The sequence below is a fragment of the Alligator sinensis genome, unplaced genomic scaffold (genome assembly GCF_000455745.1).
Source record: "Alligator sinensis unplaced genomic scaffold, ASM45574v1 scaffold301_1, whole genome shotgun sequence".
In the NCBI taxonomy this organism is placed as follows: domain Eukaryota; kingdom Metazoa; phylum Chordata; order Crocodylia; family Alligatoridae; genus Alligator; species Alligator sinensis.
In genome coordinates this window covers 2729407-2739893 of record NW_005842035.1, presented here as the reverse complement: position 1 = coordinate 2739893, position 10487 = coordinate 2729407, and the positions used below count along the sequence as shown (strand labels likewise).

At 67.3% G+C, this 10487-nt stretch overlaps 1 protein-coding gene across 1 annotated transcript in view; it reads left to right on the top strand.

The window, feature by feature from the left end:
• Nucleotides 1–9491, top strand: part of ECEL1 (endothelin converting enzyme like 1) — a 17716-nt gene extending 8225 nt beyond the window's left edge. Inside the window, exons 2-18 of the mRNA XM_006022462.2 lie at nucleotides 17–644; nucleotides 2619–2687; nucleotides 2890–3000; nucleotides 3353–3445; nucleotides 3807–3931; nucleotides 5092–5314; nucleotides 5441–5539; nucleotides 5760–5834; nucleotides 6202–6305; nucleotides 6809–6867; nucleotides 7078–7129; nucleotides 7284–7351; nucleotides 7551–7675; nucleotides 8099–8164; nucleotides 8374–8469; nucleotides 8944–9020; nucleotides 9198–9491. Coding sequence (XP_006022524.1) covers nucleotides 17–644; nucleotides 2619–2687; nucleotides 2890–3000; nucleotides 3353–3445; nucleotides 3807–3931; nucleotides 5092–5314; nucleotides 5441–5539; nucleotides 5760–5834; nucleotides 6202–6305; nucleotides 6809–6867; nucleotides 7078–7129; nucleotides 7284–7351; nucleotides 7551–7675; nucleotides 8099–8164; nucleotides 8374–8469; nucleotides 8944–9020; nucleotides 9198–9297 — 2170 coding nt within the window. The 3' untranslated portion in view covers nucleotides 9298–9491. The remainder of the gene's footprint in view (nucleotides 1–16; nucleotides 645–2618; nucleotides 2688–2889; nucleotides 3001–3352; nucleotides 3446–3806; nucleotides 3932–5091; nucleotides 5315–5440; nucleotides 5540–5759; nucleotides 5835–6201; nucleotides 6306–6808; nucleotides 6868–7077; nucleotides 7130–7283; nucleotides 7352–7550; nucleotides 7676–8098; nucleotides 8165–8373; nucleotides 8470–8943; nucleotides 9021–9197) is intronic.
• Nucleotides 9492–10487: the final 996 nt, after the last annotated feature.

Here is a 10487-nt window from a genome sequence, read left to right as displayed (position 1 = left end):
CGCGCTCCCCGAGAAGCCCGGGCCGGGGGCGGCGGCGTTGGAGCCGCCGGGAGGTGTGCCTGCTCTCGGGCCTGGTGTTCGCGGCGGGGCTGTGCGTCATCCTGGTCTGCATGCTGGCCCTCAAGTACCTGGCGGCCGAGCGGGACGGCTACTGCCTGGAGGACTGCCAGGAGAAGAGGGCCTTCCTCAAGGCCTCGCGCTTCATCGCCGGCAACGTGGACCCCACCATCGACCCCTGCAAGGACTTCTACTCCTTCGCCTGCGGCGGGTGGCTGCGGCGCTATGGCATCCCCGAGGACAAGCTCATCTACGGCATCATTGCCGCCATCGGGGAGCAGAACGAGGAGAAGCTGCGGCGCCTGCTGCTCCAGCCCGTCCGCCGGCCCGCCCGGGCCTCGGCCGAGCGCAAGGTCAAGGCCTTCTTCCGCTCCTGCCTCGACATGGCCGAGATCGACCGCCTGGGGCCCCAGCCCATGCTGGAGGTCCTGGAGGACTGCGGGGGCTGTGGCATGGCGGGCAGCAGCCCAGGCCGCTGGGACTTCAACGAGCTGCTCTACAAGACCCAGGGGGTCTATAGCACGGCCGTGCTCTTCTCCCTCACCGTCAGCCTGGACGACAAGAACTCCTCCCGCTACATCATTCGGGTCAGTCCGGCCGTGGGCACCAGGGAGGGTTGCGGGGCGCCTGGCATGCTCCGTGCCCTGTTGGGAGAGACGTGTGCGGGGGGGTCCAGTCAAGACCTGCCATGGGGTGGGTGACCTGAGGGAGGTACTCTGCCCCCAGAGCCAGGGCTGGCAGCTCAGCCGGGAGGGGCTCACGCCATGCCCCCTGCCACAAAGCCCTGTGCCAGTGATACCTGCTGCCCGCGACGGAGGCTGCACGCAAGGGCATTGTGCCCGAGCACAGCGGGGTGTGCTATGCTCCATGGCCAGCACTTGTGGGGCTCAGCTTGGCTCAGAGCAAGCCCAGAGCACGGACAAAACAGGCTGGTGCGAGACGCGCAAGAGCACGGGTTTTCCTGTGGGACAACGGCGCAAGCCAGACCCAGGCTCCCTGGAGGCGCCGTGGCCGTCTCGTGTCTCCTGGCAGGCGCCTGCAGCGGGGCTGAGCCTCCGGGCAGCTGTGCAGGGGGACCCCAGACACTGCCTCCAGGCACAGCACGCAGACCCTACCCCCTCAGCTCCCCCAGCTCTCCCCTTGCCATGGGAGATTCTCCGTCAGCAGCTCTCAGTATAGAGCCTATGACACACATACATGCACAACCCCTCCGTCAAGCGGGGAGCGACGCACGCAGATGCACGCTGCCCGCCCACCCCTCCTGGCTCCAGCACGCCTGTCCCAGCCCTGCTCTGGGCTCCAGGGGCAGACCGCAGCCCCAGCTCTGACCCCCAGCAGGACACAGCCCCGAGGGGACAGGGATGGGCCCATTACACAGCTGCAGCTAACAAGGCCCAGAGTACCCCCCCAGGAGCATTTCCTCAGGAATCCCTGCCCTTCCCAACCAGATTAACCCTCCTCTGGCCCGGGGTCCTGCCACCAGGCTCCACATAGCCTGCGGGCTGGCTCAGGGAGGAGGAGAAAGCCTGGCTCAGCTCTGCCCTCGTCTGGGGAACAGCAGGACGGCAGCACGGACGTCTGGGCAGAGCTGCGGGGAAGCTGAGGGGCTGTGGGTTGGGAGTGAGGGGCACTGGCAGGGATGGGAAGCCCAGGGCAAGGCTGGTGGGGGTGCCAGGCTCCCCAAGGTGCCTGCTCCAAGGCCCCAGGTCCCGTCGGCTCTTCCCAGGGGCCAGAGTCACCCGGTGACACGGGCCCTGAGCCCCATTTTGCCGGGAGGGAAGGGTGGGGCACAGTGAGGGGCCTGCGTCTGCACAGCGCTACGGGTCCCGCATCGCCAGCAAGGCGGCTCTCCTCTCTGAATAGATGCGGCTGAGGGGTGGGGGGAGGACGGGGGAAGGCAATTTCCCTCCGTGTAATTGCAGCGTTTAGCAAAGCAGCATGTCAGCCGATTTGCCAGGCGGGCACTGCGAGGGGGGTGCGTGTGCATGCGCGAGCACGCGTGTGCGGGGAGCAGGCGGGCGTGCCGCTGGCTGGCAGGGTCTGCCCGACCTCAGCGGCCCGGCTCCAGCTGGGCCTTGCTGGACACCCCCACCTAGGCAGTGCAGGGGGGCTACACAGCCCCGGCAGTGGGGAAACTGAGGCACGGAGCAGGGCAGTGGCAGAGCCGGACTCCGAGGCCAGGACTCCTGGGTCCCCACGTGCCCCCCTCCAGCAGCAAGACTTACCCGTGAGACCTTGTGTGGCCGCTGCCACCACAGAGCCAGGTGGCAGGCGAGAGCCTCGGGCCAGCGCATTGTGCCCCCGTCACGTCGCATCTCCCTGCGGAAGGAGCTCGGCACCCTCAGTGATGCGGCCAGCTCTGGGGAGGATGAACAGAGCGGCATCACGTAATGCAGCTCCCAATGGCCCAGGACCTGCCTGGCTGACACAAGGGCCCCAGGGCCCCTAATGAGGGAAGCCAATTATCTGCCAAGCTTATACCTCCCCCCAGTGCCACACCACGGTGGCAGCGGGGAGGGCACCAGGCAGTGAGGCTGTTGGTCTCCGCTCCTGCATTGCAGATTGACCAGGATGGGCTGACGCTGCCAGAACGGACCCTCTACCTGGGCCAGGATGAGGAGAGCGAGAAGGTGAGCAGGGCAGGGGTGCTGGGGCAGCACCCGGGCAGCTTCCTCTGCCGGCTCTGGGGCCGTGACCACACCGGGGGTGGCCCCAAACCCACGCCAGGGCAGAGGGGCCAGCCGAGACCCTGACTGGGGCAGAGGGAGTGATGGAGGGAAGAGAAGAGGCTGCGTGACCCCATGTGGCTGACCCCCGCCCCGTGTCTGGCAGATCCTGGCGGCGTACCGCATCTTCATGGAGCGCCTGCTGGGGCTGCTGGGTGCCGAGGCCGTGCCGCAGAAGGCGGCCGAGATCCTGCAGCTGGAGCAGCGGCTGGCCAACGTGAGTGCCCCCGGCCAGGGGGGACGGCTCACCTGCCCCCTCCTGGCGTGTGGGGAGCAGGGGGTGCCCTAGTGTAGCACAGGCGCCAGCAGCCCCGGGTGCAACTCCCTGCACCTGCCCCAGGGCTGGCGTCTTGGGACCCCCCACTCACCAAGGAGTGCCACACTCAGGGCGTGGCCCACAGCTGGGGGCTGTGGGGAGCGGTGCTTGCCCTACAGCAGCTCTTCCACCCCCGGGGGGCAGTCAGAGGAGAAGAGGGGCTGGGGCGGCACCCCCATCCCCCTGCAGCTGGGGGACCTGGGGGTGGGCCAGAGGCAGCCCCTGCCCCGAGTGACTGCCGTGTGCGACGCAGATCACGGTCTCGGAGTACGACGACATGCGGCGGGACGTCAGCAGCATGTACAACAAGGTGACGCTGGGCGAGCTGCAGCGCATCACCCCCACCGTGAGTACCGCGCCCCCGCCTGCGCGTGCACGCATGCAGTCAGAGCCCCCAGGCTCTGTGCTCTTCCCAGGCCCACATGCCCAGATATGCACAGGCCACGGATCCAGGGCTACACGCCACTTGTAGCCACCCCACAGCGGCTCCTAGCACGAACCCTGCCTGGGGCGGGGGCTGGCCTGCAGCCCACTCCAGAGATGCAGGGGTCCGCTCCCGCCTGCCAGGGGACTGGGGCCCGTTGAGGCAGAGCGCCGTGTGGGAAGGGGGCTGGATCGGTGCCTGCCAGGTGTGGGCTGGGGGCAGAGCGTGGGTGGGGGAAGCCGAGGCCCATGTGGTGACAGAGCTGCCCCCGGCCCCCCTGCAGCTGAGGTGGAAGCACCTGCTGGACCGCATCTTCCACGAGGACTTCTCGGAGGACGAGGAGGTCGTGCTGCTGGCCACCGACTACATGCAGAAGGTGTCAGAGCTCATCCGCAGCACGCCCAGCAGGTACCGCCAGCGCCTCACACGGGGGCCTCGCACGCCGGCTCCCTGGGCATGGCTGGGATGCCCCGGCCAAGCCCGCAGTGCAGGTGTACGGGTGGCAGGAGGGAGGGATGGGTCCCCAGCAGCCCCCGGAGCTCTGGGTCCTGCTACAGGGGCTCCAGCTTGGGCCAGGGCTGCACGTGGCTGGCTCTGCCCCAGAGCACCCCATGTCACAGCGCCACAGGGGGGTAGAGACCCCTGGAGTGACTCCGGGGTGAGATGCAGGTGGAGGCTCATCCTCCTCAACTCCCTAGAGCCCCCCTGCCCTCCGTGGGTGCCCCCCCCAAGCTGGGCACCACTGCACAGCTGGTCTCTTCTGCTGGCTGATGCCTGCTTTGGCCACCTACCATAGCGCCCGGCCACACGGAGAGCTGTGCCCACGGCCCCCTGCCCTGAGCACCTGCAGGGGTGTGGAGAGATGACCCCCTCCCCCCCCCAAACACATGGGGATATGCATCTTCCTGAGGGCACACGCCTGCACACACTGTCTCACACACACACACACACACACACACACACACACACACACACAAGAAGACATGCCTGCACACCCAGAGTCAGACTCCCTCTCACACCTGTACACTCGCATGCATGCATGCATGCTCGTCCACATCTTGGGAGATGCACAGGCCTGCGCACACAGTGGAAGACACACACACACACACACACACACACACAGAGGCAGATGTGGGCGCACACAGAACACCAGACAAACACACTTGTAGGCAGTTGCACACACACAGCAGCAGATGCACGCACAGTGGCAGATGTGCACACACACCGAGCAGCGTGCACGCACACACCTGGCCAGAGAGTGATGCCTACTCCTGGACGTGCCCCCAGCCGCACACCGGGGCCCCCACCTGCAGGGAGCCCCCCGCCCCATCCCCTGCTCTGCACTGTGGCAGGAGACACAGTTCAAGCTAACAAATGGCATCGCAGCCCCGGGCTGACGAGGTCCCACACGTGGGCAGTTCAGTCAGGCCCCAGCCCCAGGCCCACGTTGGGGCAGGCCCTTTCCCACGTGCCTGCAGGCAGGGTGGAGCACAGGGCCCCCCCACCAACGGGCCTGCATCCCGGCCTCCCCTTGCTGGCGCCGCACCCTCATTACCCGCCGGCCGCAGGATCCTGCACAACTACATGCTGTGGCGCATCACGGTGGTGCTGAGCGAGCACCTGTCAACGCCCTTCCGCGAGGCCATCCACGAGCTGTCCCGTGAGATGGAGGGCACCGAGAAGCCGCTGGAGCTGGCCAGGGTCTGCCTCAGTCAGGCCAACAAGCACTTCGGCATGGCCCTGGGCGCCCTCTTCGTCCGTGAGCACTTCTCCTCCGCCAGCAAGGCCAAGGTAGGGCCCGCCAGCCCCGCTGCCTGCACCACAGGTCCCACCATGGGGCCAAGAGCCGCAGCAAGGCCCCAGGCGCCCCCTTGCCCCAACCCGGCGCTCCGGTGACCCCAGTGCTGGCGCCTGCAGGTGCAGCAGCTGGTGGAGGACATCAAGCACATCCTGGACCAGCGGCTGGACGAGCTGGACTGGATGGATGACGAGACCCGGCACGCGGCCAGGGACAAGGTATGGTGCCACCTGTCCACCTGCCTTGCCAGTCACAGCCACCCCATGGTGCTGGGGCCCAGCAGTGCAAGGCTGCCATGCAGCAGCTGCAGCCTCCAGCCCACGGGCCGTGGCTATGTGGACCGAGACCACTGGCCGCGCGGGGGGAGTGGGCACTTGCAGCATCGTGCCCCCGGGCGTGAGAGGGCAGCTCTGATGCAGGCACCGGCTCCCCTGGCAGCTCCAGTACATGATGGTGATGATCGGGTACCCAGACTTCTTGCTACAGCCAGACTCCATCGACAGCGAGTACGAGGCGAGTGTGCAGCGCCGTGCACGGGCAGGGGTCCCCTTGCCTTCACTGCCAGAGCACGGCTGCAGGGCGGCATCTGGGAGCAGAGTCACCCTCATACTGGCCCCCCACAGGGGAGCCTGTGGGGTCCCCCAAGCTGCTGCCTTCCTCCCTGCCATCCTGCTGGGGCTGGGGTTGAAGGATGGGGCATGCAGCCGGGGCGTCAGGAGGCTCAGCCCTGCTCCATGCCCAGCCTGGCCCTACAGCCGCACTCGACACTGTCGAGGGATGGGAGCTGTCTTGGGAGGAGAGCGGGGGCCAGCTCCGAGCCGAGGGTCTTCCCCCAGCTCTGCCCTGCGCCAGCCCCCGCTGATCCGTGTGTCCACCGCAGTTCGAGGTGGATGAGAAGACGTACTTCAGGAACATCCTCAACAGCATCAGGTTCAGCATCAAGGTCTCGGTGAAGAAGATCCGGCAGGAGGTCGACAAGTCTGCGTAGGTGCCCCAGGACTGGCACGGGCAGGGGGAGTGGGGGACATTGGATCTGGGGGTGTTGCCCACCAACACCCGCTGGCTGTTCCCCTGGCATGGGTGCAGCAGGAGCCTGCAGCACAGCACCACCCTGGTCCCTGCGCCCCACGGGACCTCGCCTCGGCCAACTCTTCCCCAGGGCAAGGCAACCTCCGTGGCCAGTGTGGGCACAAGCAGGCAAGCCCACAGCCTGATGGTGCCAGGGCCTGAGCTGAGGGCAGGAGAGGGTACCTGGGTCCAGGGCCTGACTCTGCAGTGCTGGCACAGCAGAGACCACGGCATGGCCTGCATGGCCCCTGTGCCCTATACGCCAGGCAGCCTGTGAGCTCGCCCTTGGGAACAGCCCCTGTGCCCTCCTGCGCTCCACAAAGCAGCCTCACTTCTGCTGCCAGGGAGGCATTTCCCGGGGGTCCTGCTCCAGGTGCCCAGGGGGCACCTGTGTCAGCAGCTCTACCGTCTCCTCGCAGGTGGCTGCTGCCTCCCCAGGCGCTGAACGCCTACTACCTGCCCAACAAGAACCAGATGGGTAAGTCGGGGCACCGGCTGTGTCGGACGCAGTCAGAGCAGGGCGCTCGGGGCTGGCTGGCAGGGAGCTGGGGGTCGGGGTGGGGCACTGGACTGGGGCCTGGGGCTGCAAAGCGGAACCAGGGGGTGTCAGAGGAGTTGGGGGGTGCGGCTGGGTGCAGGGCAGGAGCCCGGCCCATGGCAGGAGCCCTAACGCGCCCTCTCCCCGCAGTGTTCCCGGCCGGGATCCTGCAGCCCACGCTATACGACCCCGAGTTCCCGCAGTGAGTACGGGGCCAGGACCAAGGGACTGCCTGGACCCGGCTGGGCTGGGCAGGCCATGGAGCTGCGTCTCCCAGCTGCTGGTGCCATGTCCAGGCCGGGCATCGCCCCCACTCCACCCCCTGCTGATGTCTCCTTTGCCTCGCCGGCCAACAGGTCCCTGAACTACGGCGGCATCGGCACCATCATCGGGCATGAACTGACTCACGGCTACGACGACTGGGGTGAGCCCCCCGCCTCCAGCCCACAGCTTTAGCCACGGCCCAGGGGGTCGAGGGGCTGAGCATGCCCAGCCCCAGCTCGGCAAGGGAATGAGCCCTGGGCAGCCTGGCCAGGGTGCGGAGAGGCTGCACGGAGGGTGCCCGGACTTGGGTTCGCTCCAGAGCGGGCAGGTGCCCACACGTGCCTGCCCGGTGTTTGCAGGAGGCCAGTACGATCGCCACGGGAATCTGGTGCACTGGTGGACCGAGGCCTCGTACAGCAAGTTCCTGAAGAAGGCCCAGTGCATCGTGGACCTGTACGACAACTTCACCGTCTACAACCAGCGGGTGAGCCTGCCCGCGCCCGCCTGCTGCGGGGTGTCCCCGGGCACGGGGCTCAGCCTGCTCCTCCCAATCCCTGGGCTGGGCAAGTGCTCCGAGTCCCAGCATCTTATCACACCTGTGGGCAGGGAGGAGCCTGAGCCCGTCTCTGAGGGCGCTGTGCCCCTTGGCACGGGGCTGCTCCAGCCAGCAGGGCCCCCTGGCTCTGTGCCACGTCTCTGCAGTGATTTAAGGGACTGTTTAATTTTTATCGCCAGTGCCATAAAGAGTGGACGTAAAACCCTGGCACTGGCCCAACCCTGGGCAGCCTGGTAGCTGCTCCCGGCGCCACCGGCCACGCAGCTTCAGGGCGTGGGTGGAGGGAGGGACCCCAGGCGCTGGCTGTGACCTCCACGCCGGGGTCTCTGGGCCCCGCTGCTCTCTCCGCAGGTGAACGGGAAGCACACGCTGGGGGAGAACATCGCCGACATGGGGGGGCTCAAGCTGGCCTACTACGTGAGTGACCGTTCCCCCGCCCCGCAGGGTCCAGACACCAGAGCTGCCGGGCACTGCCCACCCTGACCAGGCTGCAGGGAGTCCCCCCAGACCTGACCCACCGCCCCCCGCCCTGGGGCTGCAAGACTGAGAGGTCCTGGGTGCCAAGCCTGGGCTGGGGGGTCCGGGGTGGGCCTGGCCCCCACCCTGAGGGTGCCCCTGTGTTGCAGGCCTATCAGAAGTGGGTGCGGGAGCACGGGCCCGAGCACCCCCTGCACCGCCTGAAGTACACCCACGACCAGCTCTTCTTCATCGCCTTCGCCCAGGTACCGCCCGCCAGCCAGGGGCAGCGACGCTTCCCGCACACCCCTCAGGGCTGCAGCCCCCCAGCCTTGCATTGCCCCCGTCGTGCTCGGAGGGGCCCGGCCGGATCTGGCCCACAGGGTGCTGGCATCTGTGGCAGTGCCAGCCAGGGCCGGGCATTGGGTTAACATATGCAAAGCCATGAGGAGGGGGGCAGGAGATGCTGCCAAGGCCATGGGTGCGAGGGGGGCCATCCCTCAGCTACCCTGTGCTCTGGCTGCAGCCCACGGTCACTGGAGACCCTACGATCGCTCACACTCGCCAGGGACCTCCCGCTGTGCCCCCGAACACAGTCTGCCCATGGCTGCAAACGGCCTGGCGTCCTACGGCACGGTGGCAGTGGGGAACGGGCTGGGTCCAGCCAGCGTGGGCTGGGTCCCACTTCCCCCCGGCCCGACCCAGGCTCTGTCCCCAGCCCTCACGGCTTCTCTCTGCAGAACTGGTGCATCAAGCGGCGCTCGCAGTCCATCTACCTGCAGGTGCTGACCGACAAGCACGCCCCCGAGCACTACAGGTACGGCCCCGTGCCCCTGCCACCACCTGGCTGCGTGGCCCTGGGGTGGCCTGGCAGATGCCAGCCTCCCCCCCAGCCCTGCTCTGCCCGGTGCCATCAGCTGCCGCTTCCCACCCCAGAGGTGGCTGCATCGAGGCCGTGCTCTGGCCCCCTGACCCACCCCCGTTCCCCCCGCAGGGTCCTGGGCAGCGTCTCGCAGTTCGAGGAGTTCGGCCGCGTCTTTCACTGCCCCAAGGACTCGCCCATGAACCCGGCGCACAAGTGCTCGGTGTGGTGAGGCCACCCGCCTGCCTCCCCTGGGCTGGACGGGCACGATTTGGGGGGGACCCGTCCCAGCGAGGGGGCTGCTGGGGACGCACAGACAGATGGCGGCTGGACAGACGTGTGGATGAAGAGGCCGAGACGAAGCAGGCGATGGACCCGCTCCAGCTGGGACGTGTTCCCCCCCACCCCCCACCTACACATCTGGACACCCCCCAGCTGACCCTGGACCCATCGTGGCAGCAGAGACGTGGCCCTCGTGGAGGTTGTGAGGACATGGGAGCAGGGGCAGCCGTGGCCCCTGGGCAGCACCGCGGGGCCACGTCCATGTCTCAGCCTGCTGTACCATGGTCACCCGGTCCCAGGCCACACTGAGAGCCTTGCCAGGCAGCAACACATGGTGGCACCGTGGGCTATGGGGCCACTTGGCCTGGCGGGTGCCACGGTCAGTGGACAGGGTGGGTGGCCCCTCGTGCAGGTGCTTGCGCTGTTTGTCGCGGCCGACGATGGTCAATAAAGCCGGTGATGTCCATGCAAGGGGCACTCGCTCGGGGCGGGGGGGAGCAGGGGCACAGCCAGGGCACAACAAGGTTGCACATGCAGCCCCCGCTGGAGACAGCCTGGACACACACACACACACACACACGGCACCCCTGAGTGTGATGTGCACACACAGCACCGTGTGACATACCCAGCACCGCCAAGTTATACACACAGCACCTGAAGCACACACAGCACCCCCAAGTGCAACACAAAGAGCACCCGAGTGACACACACACAGACACCACATGTGACACACATGCACCCACACACACAGCATCCCTGGCTGTGACACGTGCACACAGAGATCCACTGAGATGTCACACACACACACACACACACACACACACGCTGCTCCTGGCACACCATACACCCCTGGCACCCCTCGTGCCAACATGCACCCCACCCCTGCCCGACAGACACGATTCCCAGTCTACCACCACATGCACGTCACGCGCACACACGGCACAGCTCCCCATGGAGGTCTGACACACACAACCCTCTTGCACACCCCCCCCCGCCCCCCCATGCCCATCAGTACAGACACAAGGGCTTGTTAGCATCTTTGTTCAGAGCAGGAGGCTGCAACCCACTGCCGCCCTCCCCCTGCGACCGCAGCACGCCGTGGCAGCAGCCGAGATACGGGGTGGAGTCTGCCTGCTTGCC